The sequence below is a fragment of the Dermacentor variabilis genome, chromosome 10 (genome assembly GCF_050947875.1).
Source record: "Dermacentor variabilis isolate Ectoservices chromosome 10, ASM5094787v1, whole genome shotgun sequence".
Classification (NCBI taxonomy): Eukaryota; Metazoa; Arthropoda; class Arachnida; order Ixodida; family Ixodidae; genus Dermacentor; species Dermacentor variabilis.
In genome coordinates this window covers 103,797,635-103,817,881 of record NC_134577.1, presented here as the reverse complement: position 1 = coordinate 103,817,881, position 20,247 = coordinate 103,797,635, and the positions used below count along the sequence as shown (strand labels likewise).

General features: G+C 45.9%; 1 protein-coding gene across 2 annotated transcripts in view; it reads right to left on the bottom strand.

Moving 5' to 3' along the window:
- The window catches only part of LOC142559676 (uncharacterized), a 52,514-nt gene that overhangs the window by 8,649 nt on the left and 23,618 nt on the right, over nucleotides 1-20,247 (bottom strand). For both annotated transcript variants that reach the window (XM_075671240.1, XM_075671241.1), the window contains exons 2-3: nucleotides 18,503-18,642; nucleotides 5,473-5,567 (exon numbers count right to left, since the gene is read on the bottom strand). In XM_075671240.1, the coding sequence (XP_075527355.1) occupies nucleotides 5,473-5,567; nucleotides 18,503-18,642 (235 nt within the window). The remainder of the gene's footprint in view (nucleotides 1-5,472; nucleotides 5,568-18,502; nucleotides 18,643-20,247) is intronic.

The following is a 20,247-nucleotide window of genomic DNA, read 5'->3' as shown; positions in this document are numbered from 1 at the left end:
CAGTTTTGACTACATATATTACATTTGATTAGTTTGGCTACCTTTCCTTGATACTTTCTCGCTTTGTTAAAAGATCTATTTGTCTTGTATGGTAACCAGTGCCACTAATGACGTCGGCTCCATTGACATGGTTTCTCTTTTTTCCCACCAATACTTCTGTAGCGGCGCGAGTGATGGGCTCAGCTGGATGCAGCGTGAGAAAAGAACACTCTAGGAAGCTCGACCAGAGAGGACGCGGTGTCGGCAACTACCCCAAATCGCACTGCACCTTGGCCTCAATAAACCATGACCATGGCGGCTATCTTTTCGCGCCACTACCCACAAATTGGTAACCCGCAAGACAGAGCACAGCCATGCCAGCATCAGCGCACGAACTCTACCAATGCGACTGAGGTGGCCTCCCGCAGTTCGGCAGACGTCCCGTGGTCGAAGGGTGTCCGGAAATTCTACATTGACATGCCGAAGATCTGGTTCATCCAGCTGGACAGCCACTTCCTTTCTACAAAGCTCCAGGCTCCGGCTGCGTTTCAGGCTCCAGTTGCCTGGCTCCGGCCCGACTACTGCGACGACTTGCGGGCAGCCATCCTTGCTGACTTGCCACCCTCGAGCGCTCAGTCAATACCGCCCTCGCCAGAGGAACCGTTGCATCATTCGGTATCTTGTCTCACATGGCGTGCGTCTACTCGCGCTGATCGTCAGCACGCGCCGGCCCCAGCATCAGACGTCTACTCGGTTTGGGAGCCTCCTTCTCAGCTCGAAGGAAGCTGCGCCACGACTCTTTCCAAGGAATTCACTGAACCAAACGCAAGGGCTTTAGGCTATTCTACGGCCTGTTGCTCTCCTTCCTTGAACTTTTCCGCAAGCTCTCCACTTTCTGTTCGGGGGCTCGTCAATCATCACTCATACAGAAGCTCGTCCGTCGGCTCCACTAAGCAACCATTTCCCTCTCGCAGGCACGGCGACGCCATAAGCACAACCTTAGTGATGCCTTCAGCGACCACCACAACCATGATACTATAACCATTCTATATTTCACTGCAAGCAGCAGCAGGTGAGCTTTCCGATGTTCTCTGCTCGCGCTTTCTGCGGATGTAGTACCTGCAGAAGTTTTACAGGAACAGCTCTGCCATCTGCCGCTTTCAGCTCGAGCAACACTTCCACGTCTACATTTTGAGTGGCGAACACTTGCGCTACATCCACGCAAGTCACGAGCTGCCAGACAGCCCACTTTTGGAGCATCGACAGGCCCGGGCATCGGCGGCACGCCACAATATAGCACTACAGCATCACTGTGGCGGCGCCTCGCCCATGACCTCTGCTGCTGGTGCTTCCAGGTGCATTCCTCTGGGAATGCGTGAACCAGACCCTACCAATGACGACATCACCTGCACACTTAACCTGGACCCTACGATTCGACTTTATTTCAATCGCGCTTCACACTACGAGAGGGGCCCCGTAGCAGCGCGACTATCGCCTCCAAAGGAGGCGAAGAAGATGAGCTGATGTGCAGCTTCTGCGTGAGAAGAGCACGTTAACGCGATCAACCTGATGTCAACCGGCCGCGATGTCAACCGCTGCCTAGATCCCGCAGCACCATGGCTGGCCTGCCTTAATAAACTGTGACTACGGCGGCTATGAAATAAACCGGCGGCTACGCTGGGATTGCGACTGTGATGTGCTGTCGCGACGATTCAATCTTTGTTTTTCTTCTAAATTATTGGACGTTTCAGTATTATTTCTCAGGGTGCGTCCCGCTGTATGTCTATTTGTGTTCTGAGCGTGCGATTTCCGGCTGCTTCTTTTTTGTAATCCAGTACTTTAATTCATAACACAAACATGACCATGTGTCATTCCTCTTCTTTTATGCGCTTCTTATCGCTCCCCTTCCATTCGAGTGAACTTGCCAGAATCTAGCATCAACAATTTCATAGACCAAATAAAGCGTCATGACACTAGCCAGGCAGCGAGCAACGGTGAGCGTTTCAGTGCGCGTTTCCTGCTACGCACTGAACATCGCAGTCCCGACGCCGTATCAGAAATCTGCGTCGCGTATGTGCTTGCTGAATAGCCGTGTTGTAACCGATGGCTGTCTGCTCGTTCTCAGTTTCGCGAGCCAAGCTTCACGCAGCTCCTCGTCCTACGGCTACGTGTGAATAAGGCTGACACCAGGCTTTGTTGCCTACGTCCGGCACTGCGGCACCGAGCATCAGCCTACCATGCTGCACGCCTTCAAAGCAGCGACTACCTATTATAGTGCTTTAAAATGCGGTCCAGAAGATACCCAAGGCGGGAAAACCTCACCACTTAATCAGAACCGCAGCGCAGGTGCGAGTTTAACTTGCGTTTTTAGTTCACTTCGGCGCTTCCGAAGCAGCGGATGCGCCATGGGGCCGCTTTGTCCACGTGATCCCTCATGCCACTTCACGCCGACGGTGGTGCCAGCTGTTCCAGTGGTGGAGCTCGCCACCAGTAAAGTGCTACAGCGATAACATTGTAGCCGCGCGCCGTTTGCTGTATGTGTGAGTGAAAGCGTGCAAAGTTAGCCGAGGATAGACGCTCAGCCGCGCACGCAAGGAAAGAAGGTGGGGAGTCTTCTATCGTGCGGAACAAGGCACCTGGAAGGGTGGGGGGCGTTCTACTCTGGTGGCGGCCGGGTTTAATGCCATAAATATATTCCTGTAGTTGTACCATGCGGGCCTTGCGCTGTTCACTGACGAGCCTTGTTGCACACCCTGGTTCGAGCACCGTATTACCATCCATTGATTAATTCATGTTATTCGTTCTTGACAACATGACGTACACATGACACGCAGCTATTCATAACGAGACTCGTCTCGTTGCACCCCCCGAAAGTTGCGTCATTCAAGACCAGAGCGACATGTTAAAGCGAAGTAATATTTCTGAGTGCAGCAGCCTTTGGCGTTCATCTGTAGTACCGGTAAAAAAGCGACGGTATCCCACCGAACAAAAAGTATCCCAAGGTTTGACGAATATTATTTGCCGAGTCTGGATAACTGCTTGGACAGCCTCAAAAGGACGTGCTATATTCCGCACTTGTCTAGTTTTCAGGGTACTGGCAGATATCCATGGGCTCTATCGACACGGACAAGGCCGCTTTTATTAGCGCAGATCGGCTAAAACACTTCTATCGCTTGCCAATCGGGCTTTCCAACGCCCTGGCAATGTTACAATGTCTCACGAATGAGGTTCCTGAGTGACTCAAATTGGCCATTGCGCTTGGATACTTTCACGATATAATTTTATATGCGTCAGTATTTCTCGAACATCACTGTAGGCTAGCAGTAATTCCGCAAGCATTGTCATCAGCTGCCTTTCGCGCAAAGGCCAGGAAATGCTTCTTTGGTTATGACAAAGTCACGTATTTAAAACACGTAATGGGCAAAGTACTCTAGCTTATTATACTGCCCCTTGCACGGCCAAGGACCTAAAGCGCTCTATCTGATTTGCATCGTACTTCCGGCACTTCGTCAAGGACTTTGCCTGTCGTAGCGCACGTCTGATTACATTGTAAAAAAAAAAGAACGCTCAATGGAGATGGCGACAATTGCGGCAAGCTGCTTTCGCAGACATTACATAAGTGCTCATGCAGCGCCAACACTTCTCATTGCTATAAATTTGCTCCCGTTTTCTTGCACACTGACGCTGTTCAAGGTAGACTTAGCGTGGTTCCCCTGCAAAAAGATTCCACTCGAGGGAGCCGCCAGTTGTCGAATGTGGATTGATGCCACCATTGCTCATAACTTGTATGTCCCGCGGTAACATGGGCCTTTCTAATGCTTCGGCCATATTTGTATAACTAACATTACAGTCGTCTCTAGTGTGGCTGTAGTCTTAGATTCGCTAGGCTCCGTGTGCTGGTACGCTGGTCTCTCCAATCGGAATTGTGTAATTTCGACATCGGACAAGGAAGTAGTGCATCACATCCGGATGGCGACAATTTGTCGTGTCATCGAGCCTTTGTCAACGCTATTGAAGTTCTAAACTGTGTGCAAGCTCGTGACCCTGAACTCCTCTGAATCCTAAGCATCCTTCGAGCAAGCAGCAATCATGAATCGAACTGATGTTGTACGAGCCTGCGGCACAATTACAACAAGGAAAACGGCCTGCTCTTGAACGTTAGGCCTCTGCGACGAGTCTGATCAGGGTGGCTACGTGTTGCACCGTGTTGCCTTCGGAATCACATGTTGAAATACCTTGACAATGTAGTTATAGCCGGGAACCTGGGATGCACAAAGACATACGCCAGGGTTTCGGAGCTGTTTTGGCACGGGAACAATCCATTCATTTGAAGTAAGCTGGAAGAACCATGTCGGTCCCTTTAGGAAAACAAAGAAGGCAACAGTTGCACTATCGTTGCCGTCGATTACTTTACCAACTGGGTTGAAGCCGAAGCCACACAGGATACGGCCTCACAACATGCGCTTGAGTTTCTCGGAAGCAACTTTGTGTCACATGGCAACCCCAAGCTCTTGTTTACGGAATGCAGAAGTTCCTTTATGTCTAAAGAATTCAAAGCTGCATTAAGACAGTACTTAAAAGAGCATGCCACTACACCGGATAATAACCTGTAGGGGTTAACGGCCTTGTTGAGCTGGTTAATCGCACTGTTGATGATACTATAATATCTGTGAACTCTCCACACAATAACTGGGAGAGTTTTCTTCCCGATGCCCTGTTCACCGCCAATACGGCCAAGGGACACCAGTTTCGCTTGTCTACAGCCGAACGCCATCAGTTTACCTCGACTGCCAGCTTGGCATACCGCTGAATCGTCCACTGAACTCCCCACTAATGGTTGCTCAGCACCACCTACAAGCCCTGAAACACATTATTGATGCCAGCGCATGAGATCAAGCAATCAATACGAAGAATTATATTCCGCCTCCGTCGTATAAGCCGGGAGATCTTGTTCTTGCTCGACGTGGAGTACGACTTCCTGGACGTGCTGCAATGTTTCTGTCGTGGTTCCGAGGCCTTTAGCGCGTCTTGTGTAATTTGGCGCCCGTGACTTACCGCCAAGACGGCACGCCCGAAAGTGGACCTTCGGGTACGCACCTAGTTTTTCCCCAACACGTCTCCCAACTCAAACGCTACCTCCAATGACACACTTTCCTGCCATGCTTATCCTGCACAGTATCTTGTCTGCTTCTCAGGCTTTATTTACCAAAGTGGATTCCCCTGCCGCCTAGCTGTATAAAAACACGTCATCACTGCGCGTGAAAACGCATTTCTCTCTCTTGCGCAACCTTCGCAAACCACAGGCTGTGCAGTCTTGTCAACTTGCTTTCCGAGTGTGGCGTTTGAATATTGAAAAGTTAGCAAACTAAATGTATACTCGTGCATACGAGCATAAATTCATAAAACCGCGCCTATTGGATGACTCGTTTAATCGCGCATTTTGTAAGGCAACTAGGCCTTAATAGTTGCATACGAGCATGTTGAGTTTCTTACCTTTTGAGGCTCGGTAATTGACCAACATCACAGGTCCTTCAGCTCCTTCTGAGAGGGTGGCCGTCATGAAATACGCCGCCTTCTGGGGCGACCACCTAAATGTCAAACAGAACAGTACCAATAAAGGATTTGTAAGTGGAACACTGCTTCAAGTCTTGTATGTACAGAGCGTAAAAAAAGAAAGTAACGACAGAATATTTATCACTAACAGCCATATATATTCTCACAGGTTCATTATATCGCTTTGCCCCGTTGACTAGATTACAAGAAAAATTAATACTATCAAGCTGTCGCTCGGCGAAAATCTCACCTACTGTATTGCACAATTCTTGAATGTTGTCGCCGTGTCTTACGGTGAAATGTTAGCCTAGTAAGATTACCTGCATGATGCGAATAGTGTCGGGCATTCTCAGATGTACGTCAGAACCCGCGATTAGTCGGGCATCTGCCTTAACGAGTGTATAAATATGCGGCAAAGTTGATCCACGCATACGGATTACGAATATTGAAGACTGCGCTGGGTGGTCTTTCTCGGTATAAGTACGCCAGTAAACATTCATTGATATTTTCTTTTTGAAACTCTAAATTGTTATTATAAAGGGACCGCGCTGGGCCTTATATGAATTCATTTGTAGCATCACAAAGATCATATGCCTGCTGCCTTGGGCGCCATGGAAGACGACACGCTTCCTCCCTGCCTTCTTTCCTTGCACGCACGAGATTGAGCCAACATCCTTATCGGATCAACTTTGCACGCTTTCCCTCACACCTGCATCATACGGCGAAAGGCCATGATATAATCGCACTTCAACTTTACACGGAACATCATGGTGACGGCAGAAATGCTCTTGCAGTTTCTATATAACTTAGAGTCTCTCTTAGAGTATCCTTATAGCACGACGGACTGAGTTGGGCTTCTGTGCGCACAATGATGGGCTCTGTCACACAGTGTTGGAACAAAATGGCTGAAGTTTGCGCACATCTGTTATCTTTTGAAGCATGTGTAGGGGCACTAGTCCAGTATAAAACCTTTCAATCTTATAGAAGTGGCGACTACTGCCGGCAGCGTCTCGTAGTTTTGGTAAACGAAACGATTTAAATTTCGCGCGAGTGATGTGTACATACATTAAAGTGGTCTTGAACCAGGCATCGGAGGAGGAGGAGTAGATTTTAATGAAGAGAAAGGAGGAGAGCTCGGCCTGGAGATCGTTTCTCTAGCCTACTACTCCTCACTGGGATAAGGGGGTGTTCGAAAAACAGGGAAAGGTTGGTGGCAGGTGATTACGTTATGGTACAACGAGCTACCATATACACGTTGTCCAATACATGGATACGCGCTGTAGACGCAACACACGCAAGAGTAATGTTGTCCACACAAAAAGTTACTTATCTCGCAAACACATTTTGCACTGTCTGCACGTCTCACAGGTTCTAGAGGCGATTGTGTAAACCAGTCTCACGTAGAAAGTTCAAGATTGGCTTTATCGCATGTGGAGCATGGTCAACTCTTTTCCACGCGTCTAAAATATTTCCTTCCGAAAAGGAACGGGAGTCCAAGCAGACAACACTGGACTTAAGTGTTCTTCGCTCTGTCGCATATTCTGGGCACACCCAATCACGTGAGCTATTGTCTCGGGAGTTTGACAGACCCTATGGTCAGGATCCCGCTCTTGTCCAATATTGTGAAGATATCGGTGAGGGTACGCCACACGGAACCGTAATCGATGGATAAGTGTTTCCTGGCCTTTCCGCTACCGAAGTGCAAGCCGGAATCGCTAACCAGCGTCAAGCGAATGGAGGCTCTCTTGCCGATGTTTGGGGTTGTCCGATTGTCGCGCCATAGAGGTTTTCATGTAGTTATGAAGCGAGGCGTTGATGTCATGCCAGGAAGAATTCAATTTCATAATCTTCCCATCAGTGTGCGCCTTTTCTTGCTTCCGCGTTAGTCTGTTCATTTACAGCTATTCCACAATGGCTAGGAATCCACTGCAGCATGATAGTATATCGGGATTGAGACGCCTCAGCAAGCAGACACATATCATAAACCAGGGGACTATATGCCGCTCTGTGCTACATGTAATTGCTGATGAGTTGCAGTGCTGGTTTTGAGTCACAGAACGCTGGCCATTTCTCTAGGCTAGGTTTCAGTATGCAACGCACTGCTTTTCGGCATCAGGTCAACTCAGCTGCTGTAGACGAGGTTCGGTGTCCTATCTTGAACTTTTACGCGATGCCCATTCCAGTTACCCTGGAAGCTGCCGCGGAAGAGATCTGTGTCACAGAACCATCTTCAAAAACATGCTCGGTATATTAATACATGTAAGCAATTTAGGCTAACGCGAAATACTTGAGCACAGCAGGTGCCATTTTCACCTTCTTCGTTATTCCGGGAATTGAGAGTTTCACCGTTGGCTTTGCTATCTTCCAGAGTAGAACTTCTGGTATGTCATGAGGTTCGAAGTCCGACGGCAATAAGTCTTTCTGCGACAAGACGGCTTCTGAGTAACTGGAGACAAGCGTTATGCTTGTGACGTTCGTCAGTGGATGATTCCTGTCTCTAGTCTTTAGCCTTGTGTGCAGTCACAATGGCTCATGTTCCAGATTGCAACATGAGCCATTGAAGGCACGCACGAGCTGTGCACGTGCGTGCCTCGGCAATAGTGCCCGAAATATGCGCACATTGCAGTAGCCCTAGGCACATTCTCGGCGCACGAGTCTGAGCACTTTCAAGTGTGCGTAGGGCAGATGTACTAATCCGAGAAAGTACAGGCCCACTGTAACTGAGGTAACCTACCAAAAGTGCCTGGTAGAGCTGGTGAAGACATGATTTGTAAGGTCCCCACGATTTTCAAGACATATGTCGGTAAAGCTGTCCAGCCTTTTTCCTAATGAAGAGATTTTCTTCAACCAAAATAAACGACGGTCACTGATGACTCCGAGAAACTTGAAGTGGTTTATCGAAGGTACAATTTTCTCATTAGTCATAACACGGTAGCAGGCCATATACCTCTGTGAAAAGCAATTATTGCACTTTTTGTCCGTGAGAGCTGTGGTCCGCGACTGTTTAGGTATGTTGACGGTATTGAAACCGCATGCTGCTGCTTCGTTTGTATTTGGAAGCGCGTTAAGCTCGTGGTCTATGTGCAGATATCATCTGCGTACACAGAGACCGACACTGTGCCTCGGTCTCGGTCGGCGGGTCTAGCGAGACTGACATTAAAGAAAGTTCGGCTTGAGGCACCACACGATAGACGGCATGGCTTCTTGTTTCACTATCTAGAGTAGGCATGAATATCGTTCTCTCTTCAAGATAGCTGGATATCCACTGATGCATATGGCTATCGATGCCATGTTCTTCAGGGGAATTTGAAATTGCATGATGCAGAAAATTGTCAAAAGCATCCTTGATATCATGAAAGCAGCCGTCAATTGACGGCGACGTTTCTGATGTTCAACAGTCGTTACACGGTCACTAACACTGTCGAGTGACGACCTACCCTTTTGAAAACCTGTCATTGCGTCTGGATATATATTACGCTTCTTCAAAAACCTCTCCAGGCTCGTCACAGTCATGCGTTCCATGGTTTTTCCTATGCAACTGGCAAGCACTACTAGTCTGTAGGAAAGCATACCATGGGGTGTCTTGTCTGGTTTCAATAATGCCACAATCTCGATTGGATTCCAGTGTGCAGGCACAATTCCCGAGCATCAAGAGAGTTTGCATAAAGCCAGAAGCTCCTCAGTCGTTCGAGGGCCTAGATGGCGTAAGGCAGAATAGGTAATGCCACCAAGCCCAGGCACACTTGAGTGTCCTGAATAAAAAATTGTTGGACGTAGCTCTTGCAGCATAAATGGGAGGTCGAGACGATGGTTCATTGTTGGAGGAGTGCACCTGAGTAGTGAAGCTACCGCTCTTGTAGATCTGGAGAGAAGCAAGCAGAAATCTTCCACGATTTCCTCCCTGTGCGTCTGGATGATAGCCAAAGCTCGGAAGGGACGTAGTTATTGTGGAAAAGATTGTAGGGCTGGAACAACATGCCATATCGAGGACAACGGTTTTCTTGGGTCCAGGCTGGTACAAAAGGTCCTTGAACGTCGTCTGTCGAACTTGTCAAACCATCTTTCAATTATCTTTTGCACACGGCGTGACGTTCTCAATTCTGATATACATTTAGTTCCCCTGTACACTCTCGGAACGACATCGGACTGCCCGCATCTGTTCAAATATATCGTCAACGGATATTCTTGAGCTTGCTGTTGGGATGATGCTTGTTGTTGCATGCATTGCTGCTGTGGTGCACTCTTCAATCTCTTTCGGAGAAATTATACAGTTGCAGGACTCTTCCAGTTTCTTTTGAAAACACCCCAGTCAGTGCATCGCGTATGATAACCTGAGAGTCTTGCAAACCATCTCAGTTGTACTTAACTAGGTAAGTGATCCCTGCCATACCTTTCAGTGTTTGTGCACCAGGCAGCAGAAGACGAAATGCATCGTGAAGGATAGCTGAATCGAGACAGCTGCTTGTACGTTTACCAACAAAAAAAATGTTGGTGAGTGGTCATTCAGGATGTCAAGATCATTCCTGCTTGCGAAGTCAGGAAGTTTTTTTCCTCGAATATTTATGACCCTACTACCTCAAAAATAGTGGTAGGCGTTGAAGTCACCTACGATAACACGAAGTCCTTGGCTGGAGTCAAGAACAAGTTTCAGCTGTCCAGATTCAAATCTTCCCCTAGTAGAAACATAGCCACCGATGATCGATATTTTCTGGCGCTTCAGCTTCAGTATTATAGAAATGGACTCGTCGCTGCCATGCCCCGGTATTTGGCTTAGCGAATAGGTGAGGTCACACCACGCGCATAGTAAAACATTGCTAGGATTTCTGCCTGTCTCACACGCGAAATGTTCGTATCCAAGGAGTCTAAATGGCGATGTCATATTCGGCTCCAATATCACAATAACTAGAAGTCGGTGCTTGAGCACAGTTTCTTTAAAATCTCCCAGGCGACCTCGTATACCTCGTGCGTCCGACTGCAATATTACGGAACGGTTTGTCTTTTTCTGCAGTGATCACCTTAAAGTTGATGGTGTCATGGTGTTTGCTAGCTATTATATAGCAGCAAGCACCGGTTCTAGTGCGTCGAGAGTTTGTACCGTAGCCTTGGCAACGGGCCTCTTAACTGCCATAAGACATATTCGCAATGAACGAATCAAGTGTGCAAGCAGCGCTTTGATTTGTCCATCCGACGGTGAAGTTTCATGTTCATGGTGGCGTTCCGGCTGCACTTCTGTACTCCGAGACGGCAGGGAAAGCAGGGCAGGGTAGTGTCATTGGTGTTCAGAAGCGTATAAGTAGCTAAAGGGGGCCATGGCGTTTGAGAAATAGCAGGACCGCGCAACCACTTTTCTGGGCGTACAGGTCGTCCTGTTGTCGACGCTGATATCCTGCGATTACGTGATCGCCTATGGTGGCGGTGTACCTTCGTAGCCGCTTCTCTGTGTGTGGATGGGTCTCTTAACATTTTGCTTAGCACAGACAGTTCACTCTTTAATTTCGGACAATTCTTCGACATTGCCGAAGAATTATAAGTAAGAACCTGCGCATGTCGACTCATCATGATCACCACCACAGCGAAGACATGTGGTCTTGCTCACACACAATGTGCTTACGTGCCCGATTTTCTGGCATTTGCGGCACTTTATTGGCGTAGGGACGAATGGACGGACAGGCTGCCTCACTTATACAACTTTCACATGGGTTGATAAGTCGTCTCCTTCAAAAATGAGCTTCATGCACCTCGACCATCCAAAATGGTGTATATTTGTGGTATGGACAGTATAGGAGATTAGTTTTGCTAGATCGCCATTATCAATATTGCTATGCACATCGTTGATCACACCGGCGGTGGTGCTGCCTCTATGTACGATGAATGAGCGGAAAAGTATATTTCCTAGCTGATATACAGTTTACAATGTGTCGAGGGCGGTTCCTGTGACACAACAGTAAGTATGTTTGCTCTGGGATTAATTCGGACCTCTCTGATTTGCCCTGGAGCCTGCTTCTAGAGATAGGCAGTGCGAGTGTGCCTATTGAGGGACTTGAGGTTGCTTGTAGCAGCGACGGGGATCTAGGCGATTGCGTACGCTTGCTGTGAGGGCGGCTTATTGTAGTTAAGCTCACGAACACTTGAAGTCTTACGAAGTCCTACTATAAACCGGCCATTTATAGCCTTGGCATTTCAATCGTCGGATTCCATGTCGTCGACGTGAGAGCAGCTCCATGACCTTGGCAGAGTCGCGTTTTCAGGTGGTCGGCTGCAGTAGACCGACTTGCAGCTTAGAGGCCAGCCCCCCAACCTTGGCAGCAGAGGGGGCAGAGCGTCCTGCATTGTTTTTCAAGTTGTACCCACCATGGGAGTGTCGGTACGCACAAATTTAACTGAAAAAGCAGAGCGAAGCAGGAACAGCAGCTTATCGAGTACTCTTCTTCGTCTTCGGACTTAGTGAAAAACACAGCCCTTGGATAGCATACGCTGCTGTGAATATGTCACCCATATTTTGCGATCGTGCGCGGCGAGTGGAGCTCGCAAATGGAGTGCAAAGCGGCCTTTTTCTCAAGCCCTTTCGGTTCCACAAAAGCCTGCTCCTTAATATTATCTGGACGTCTCATTCCATACTACAGCACGTTCCCATACGCGGCTGCTATTGGCCAATAGCTGACACCAATCAGAGGGCTCAGTTTGGATCAGTGGGTTTCTTCCTACTGATAGTAGGAAATTAAACTGATAGTAGGAAGTTAAACATTGGCCACGCTGCTTATCGGTGTTGCATCCGTCGGGCTTGCTAGTTTTGACTGGTTTCACACACTCAACTAGCCTCGAAACGGGCCAAACTTAAGGTCAGATCCCACAACGCTTGCACTCCTGGCCGCTCCTGATTAGACGCGCTGGCAGATTTGACAGCGATTAAAATGCTCAAGATAGATTCGGCTGATATCCGTCCTTCACGCTGATGCTGGACAAAGCCGGTCCGCAGCACGTAGTCTGTTCGTATTCTAGTTTGTGAGCGCTAGCGCACTTTCAAGCCCAGTCGTGCACAAAGAAAACGCTTCGCATACGCACTACAGTCACATATAGCAAAGTATGCTGCGTAACGTAGATACTACCGCCGCCGCTGGGTCCGCAATGACGGAGTGCACTGTGGCTGGCTGAGGAGAACCTACTTTTGCGCGCTGTAGGTGCCCAAATCTGAAATAGTGGCGCCTGCGTGAACATCAAAAATTAAGATGATTCATGGTTTTTGTTGGCGCAAACGTTACATATCTGTAGAAGATAATGAATGGCTTATCGATGGTAAAACGCGACGAAAGTCAGAGTTGTGAGTCTGAATTGCGAATGGCAGGTGTAACTTGGCTGCAGAGAGTACTAAAGTTTAGTCGCTGTAGAGCGCGTAAAATATACAGGTGGTAAAATAATGACAATGACTAATTATGTACTCCATAAGCATAAACGTTGTATTACAAATGGATGATGTATTAAACGCGTGAGAACCAGTAGCACTCCCACCATAGCAGTGAACCTTGACCGCAAGGACTGGGAGGCACGTGCTTTATGGAAATGCAATAGCAACAGCAGCCTCTAGTGAGAGCATGTGCTACGTATATCTTGGACTGATGACATGCAATGTACCAATATCTGGTAAGAACGTTAAAACTAAGTTATTGTGAACGAGTGCCTCAATGCCAAGAAAGCTTGCCTGGTGGAAACAACGAGGACGAGCTCTGCAGCTCGTCCCATGCCCGGACATTTTGTGGCGTTTGTTTACCGGCTGTTTACATGTTACGAAGTTGCTTGTGATGTCCCGTGGCATTGAGTTTAACCTTGTCCCCCCTAAGCCTGATCCCATTTGTGGAACAAACCTAGTTCTCGACGCCATAAACTCTCTTGTTACTTAAATGGATGCACATCATGCTGAACTAATCTCAACTCTTAATGAAGTGAAAGCCAATCAAAAATTACTTGAGGAGCATGTTACAAGCACGAATGCCATTTTAACGTCCGTTGAGGAGAAAGTTGTTTTTAGCTTGAAGCTGAGCAGGAACCAACTCATATCCAACGCATCATTACTGAAGCCATCAAAAGTGAGAATGCATCGGTTCAATGTCGTCTGGACGATTTCGAGGACAGATCAAGTAGAGGTAGCTTGACTTTCTGTGGTATCGTTGGTGCTTTTGTAAATGACAAATGTCGACCTGTGGTCATGAAACTGGCATCAAAGTAAAGGCATCAAACTAACACAAAAGAAGAAACTAACAGGATCCGAGGTATCCAATCAAGAAGACTTTTGTCGTGCAACTAGATTAACTAGGAATAAGTTAATTATATTTGACAAGTGCTCCTGCCAATTGTGTCATCCCAGGTACAACACATTGCTCAACAAAACGTGCTACGTGTATTGATCTCTAACCATTACTCTTTATGAACTTAAGCAAACAGTATTCCTGCTGCCACCAGTAATGTAGGCAGCAGAGATATAAATTTTCCGGCGAATACTCCCTTACCTCTTTCGAGTTAGCGTCTCGTGGCCGTGCAGCATAAGCACGAAAATGATTACTCTGCACTGTTCACTAACATCCGCTCCATCATGAATAAGCGCGATGCCCCGTCTGCGCTGATCGAGACACATGAAGCAGATATTGTTTTTTTTAGTCGAGGCCTGGCTTTTAAACGAAATTGAAAATTCAAAACTTTTAGCGTTCAGTAAGGTATATAATATCTATAGAAAGGACCGAATAGAACGATGTGGCCGTGGGACGTTGATCGCTGTTTCATATCACCTCTTTTGATATGCAGGTACCTTCGCAGATTGAATTCATTTGCTGTTCTATTCACATAAAGAGCAAAGAGATTATATTTTCCGCTTGCTATTGACCACCCCATAGTACATCCGCATTTTGAAATGAACTATTTCGCTTTCTTAACCAAATAGTTGTTGAACATATAGCAGGATTATGTTCTTGCTCTGTGATTTCAATTTCCCCGTGATTTACTGGACTGTTGACTTCCCATCAGTGACTATATCCTCGTGCCAATCTTCAACCTTTCATGATAAGTTTGTTATCAGTTTGTTAAAGAGCCTATCCGTGTCCCTGCAATTGCTGCCAACATCCTTGACTTCGTCTTTCACCAGATCTCCTGATTCAATGTCTTCATTATCAATTATAGCTGGTTTAAGCGATTATTACGTGATAAATTTTGCTAATCTCTTACGAACGCGCCAGCGTGTAAAATACTGTAAGAAAATTGGTGACTACCGTAGAGCAAATTGTTTCTTGTTCATTAACGGGTTACAAAGTTTTCCCGTTTTCTTCCTTCCAGGGAAAGTTCTACCGCAGAAAACATTTCAACCTTATTTTCAAAAATAAGGTTGAAACAATTACTGAAAAATATATTCGAACTCGCAAATTGTCTCCATGTAATCGGGCTCCTTGATTTAACTTAGGCACCAAGCAGCTTCTTAAAAAGAAAAAAAAAATTTCATTTTTCAACGCTTCATGTTGCCTGCGGAAACCAAAGCAAAAGCTGCCTACTTGGCTATCGCAATTGAATATAAAATGGCCATTGGCTCAGTAAAGTATTACTTTTTTCTGAAGTAATACCACGCCTGCGAACAACTAATTACGTACGCAATCGGACGCAATCCTAATGAAATGGTTCTGAAAACTGACACTAGACTGCCCGTCCACCGTGAGCTTTGCTCAACGACTTTTCACTACACATTCTCGCCATCTTTTTTTTCAAGCTCTAACAGATACTTCACCGTCTGCACGTGCCTTGATATACCTTGAGATGGAACCGATTTCAATTGACATTGATGGAATATGCGATTCGATTAAAGAAGTTAAACATTTCTGATTGCCGAGTATGGATAAAATAAGTTACAAATTCCTTAAGAGTACTGTAGCGTATTCATCTGCTTTCTAGTCATATTTTTACTCAGTCCTTGAATAGTTTAACACTGCCTGACGACTGGAAGGCGGGAAAGGTGATTTCAGTCCACAAGTCTGGTGATATTCATAACCCCTTGAATTATCGGCCAATCTCCTTAACTTCTATTCCATGCATGTTATTAAAGCACCTAATCTACTGCAACCTTGTTAGTTTTCTCGTGTCTAAGAATTTTTTTACCTCACAGCAGCATGGTTTTCGTAAAAAATATTCTTGTGAGACTAAATCAATAACCTTCGCTAATGATTTGCCTTACGCTTTAGATCGACCTTTCGTGATTGGCTGCATCTTTCTTGACTTCGCAAAAGCTTTCGACAGCGTCTCACATCAACTACCATTACTGAAACTTAGCACAGTCTATCTTGATTGCGGCTTGTTTAAATGTATTGAATGTTTCTTGCGAAATGTAATGCAGTATGTTTCTGTTATTGATCATCACTCGAAATCATGCTATGTAGCATCCGGTATTCCTCAGCGGTCAGTCCTTGGGCAGCTTCTTTTTCTAATTTGTGATAATGACCTGCCTGGTGCTGTTACATCAAATATAAGGCTGTTTGCAGACGACCACGTAATTACTAATGAGTCTGACTTCTCCGTACATCAATCTAACCTTAATAAGATTTCCCTTTGGTGTAACACGTGGAATTTGAAACAACACATTAAATGTAAAGCAATGAGGATGGCTCGAACAATTGACCAGTCTACTAGTTATGGCTGTGATCTTAACGTTTCCCTCCTCACTTCGTCAAGAGGTATCTAGGCGTCCATATCACTAAAACCCTCTTTTGGCAGAAACGTGTTCACCTTATCTTTAACAAAGCTAACAACACGCTTCGTATTCTTTGTCGAAATTTCCGTCTCACCCCGGTTCCGTTGAAACTATCACAAAATAAACACTCGGGCGTTCTAAACTCGAGTACGCTTCACCCATATGGGACCCGCACACTTGCTCACTAACACATTTCGTAGAATAGTTTCGAAACCACTCATCGAGGTTTATCCTCGCTAACTACTGTCACTTAGCCGGCGTTACTAGCACCATGCAACATCTTGACCTTCCTCTCTTTTCTACTGCCCGTTGTATTTGCACTTTATGTCATCTTCATAAAATATAATACACCAATAATGGCCTAAAAATACCAATTTTTAGCTTCCAAACCATTTGTCATGCCGTATTAATCATCGAATGAAGGTTGGCGTGTCTCAGTGTAAAAGCATGTATACCTCAAAACCTTTTTTCCGAAAATAAGCCAAGTCTGGAATCGCATTCCCGCCTCCATTGTCGCTATTACAGAGCGTGAAGTGTTCAAGTTGGCTATTTGTAATCATGTGCTGCCTCATTAGCATTTTTTCCTTTTTTTAACTACTGCCAATCATCTCTGTAATGCCTGTACGGCCTTCGAAGTAAATAAATGAAGGGAAAAAAATCTAATGAACCGGGCGCTACGGTGACGTTCAGTAGGCGGAGCATTGCCGACGCGCCCTACTCCATCCTAGCCTTCGCAGTGCAAGTAATTCAAAGAGCGGAAGCACCGGGTTGATTGCCAAGGACTCCGCTTCTGCTGAACGCATTGTAGTACATATTGCTGCAAAGTATTTTTGAAATGGGCTATTTCAATTATAAATTCATTTCTTGACTTCGATAAAAAGTGATTCAGGGCCCTTTTAAGCGGCTGGGTGATATAAAATGGAAAATCCTGTATTTTCTCACAGCTTTCGAAGCCGTGAGCTCATTGCTTTCCCTATTCCTTTGTACGAAAAAGTGACGATGAGCCTGGCAACTCAGAAAGGGCTGTTCGCCACGGCCACTCCAGCACATTTACGGTTTTGGAAGCTACCATTTTGGAAGGTACCATCCAATCTATTTTGAACTTACCATCCAACCGCTTTACTTCTCACCGCGACCAAAGAATATCACTTCTTTTCGAAGGTTCATCTGAGCTTTAGTTCGGAATGGTCCGGCCATGCATTGGCAGTGTTCATAACTTTCGGTCACGACAGTAAGTAGAGTTTACGTGCACACAGAACACTGGCCAAACGATGACACTGAAGGCTCCCTATTTAGAATGACATGTCGTAGTGATTGTATTTTCGTAATCGCCCCAAAAACATAGTGTTATAAAGCAATCTTAAATTTCATAAATAGGAGCTTCTTAAAGGAGATCCTATTTGTGAGAATTGTAAACCATCGGGGCAAGCATAGGTCAAACGAGACGCGTCTAAACATAAAAACCAGACTGCGCGCTTATGTATTGTTTTTCGTTGAATAGGATAGCATTAAATCACGTGAATTTCAGCGCAGCTGCTAGCTGAAACGCCACAATTGAATAGTTCCGCCAACGTTGTCGCTTTATTAATACATGTTGCTTTGTATTTTGCTGATTGCGAGTTTGCTGAGTGTGCCCAGTCTCAGCCTGATTACCCCGCCGCGTATGCACCATCGTTACTCTAATATGTAGCAAATACTGAGAATCACTATAACTGTGTTAAAAATGTTGCACCATATGTGCACCACGTGAGATGCACTGAGTTTAAAACGTTATTTCTGTGTATTTTCACCAAATACCACAAGCTGCTAAGATATTATGCTGTCGAATGTGAAAGGGCCCAGGAACCCCGTCAACCTTTTCTCACACCTTGAATTTCGCTTTCCAATAATATTTTTATAAGAGAGATAAAGTGTAAGTGAAATGCACCACATGGGATGGAAGGATGAGAAACCAACGGTGATATTATGTGTTAAACTATAGATTTTACGCGGCTGCAACTCGGTGCTGTACACTTCACACAAAAGTGTCCACAATTTCTTCCTTGCCTGCGAAAATTGTTCAACACCGGCAGCGCTTGTCCGCCGCTTTAGGCGTCAATAATAAGATTCCATACAAAACACCTAACTTCGGTACAACGATTCGGTACAAACACCTACTGGCAGCTTAGCGTGCTGTCGGTAGTTTACACATAAGTTCCTAGCAAATTGGATCCTTGCAATTTTTTTTATTGTTACCTTTCACACGGCACTTACTTTCGGTCTCCCTTTGTGTACCATTCATTGAAATCGTATACAGTATCCTTTAATGAGATTTTTCCATAATAAACACATGACACCGCCTCCACTGGGTAATTATGCACCTTCATCCAAATCTTTTGGCTCGTGTCTAAGGCCTAGAAAGAAAAGAGACAACAGTATTTTCTGCTAACCATTACCGCTGTTAAGTTAAACACAAAGAACATTGACATGTAAGGCAATCATTTCACATAGCAGCAATTATTTATACCCTGAACGAATAAGCTAGTCACTTTGCGATATGAAATAAAAATGGTCAATGTACCCACGCTCACAACGGTAGGATCAATGGAACCGCTAGGCTTGGACACGCTCTTTAGTGGCGCTAACTTGAAACGAAACCACATGATTTCAGCAAGGCTGGCCTACGAAGTCGAGGATGTGGCAGTTCCACGTGGTTTCAAAAACATCGCGACATGCATTCCTCAATTTCTTATCAACTCAGCGGGAAAATAGGAATTTGGATATTTAACTTACCCGCACCAGCTTGTACAGCGCATTCTTGATTTCTGATTAACAAGAACCGAATAATTCAAGCGACTACCGCGACAGTGTTGCGGGAAATTTAAACTGACTGCAGCTTCTGCTTCGCACAATACCTAGAATATGTCAGACTCCTGAACAAGTCAGCTAAATGCCTGAAGTGCTCTTTTGTCATGAAAATCATGCCACTACTTGGAATATCCATGAGCCCAGTGCAGAATTTAGTAAAACCAGAACGGCGAGATGTTAGCTCTTTCATTCTATGGCTCCCTGACCTGTAGCATTGTTGTAAACAGAACTGCAAATCACAGCACAGCGGGTTTTGTGGTTTGGCTGAGACACATTGAAGTTAATGTCGAGAACTTTGGTTTATATTTGAAATTTTTTCATCCGGAACAAAACAACACGATAAGCTTGGCCGGACTCTGAATCAGCACGTTACTGTTGCGGCAGCTGCTGCTAATCTCAAGCTGTGCTCACAGCACTGCTAGAAGCATCCACGTCGGTGCTACATTTACATCTGTCGGGTGTCTGCAGAACGAAAGTGTTTTTCAAGTGCTGCCACAAGCGTCGCCCATGATTGCTTACGTCCCGTCATATGTCCTGCTATCACGTAAGGCTGATAGCGTGGTGTACATTTCTACGTTAGGATGTACCGCGCATTCCTCTTTGAAAGAGAAAACAGGCCAGGAAGTTTGAAGGGAGTCCTGTGATTTCGTCCTTTCAGCTCTTCTCAGTACCTCTTTTCTGGCGCGAGTGGTACTCTTGCTTGTTTCGAAATACTTCCGGTTCAACTCCTGATGTGACCGGGGACGAAAGGCAAATAAATAAGAAAAAAAGGTACTGTACGAAATTCAAGTGCTTTTTATTGATGTTAAATGATTAACATTACGGGGTTTTACGTGTCAAAACTACTTTCTCATTACGAGGCACGCCGTAGTGAACAACTCCGGAAATTTTGACCACTGGGTGTTCTTTAACGTGCGCTCAAATCTAACTTCCCGGGTGTTTTCGCATTTCGCCCCCATCGAAATGCGGCCGCCGTGGCCGGGATACGATCGCGCGACTTCGAGCGCAACAGCCCAACACCATAGCCACTGAGCAACCACGGCAGGCTTTTACTGATGTGGTATCAGAGCATAAGTTCAGTTAAAAGTTGAGTTATTGGGTCGCTGGAAGAATTAGAATTAATTAGAAATCCCTGATTACCATACACCACA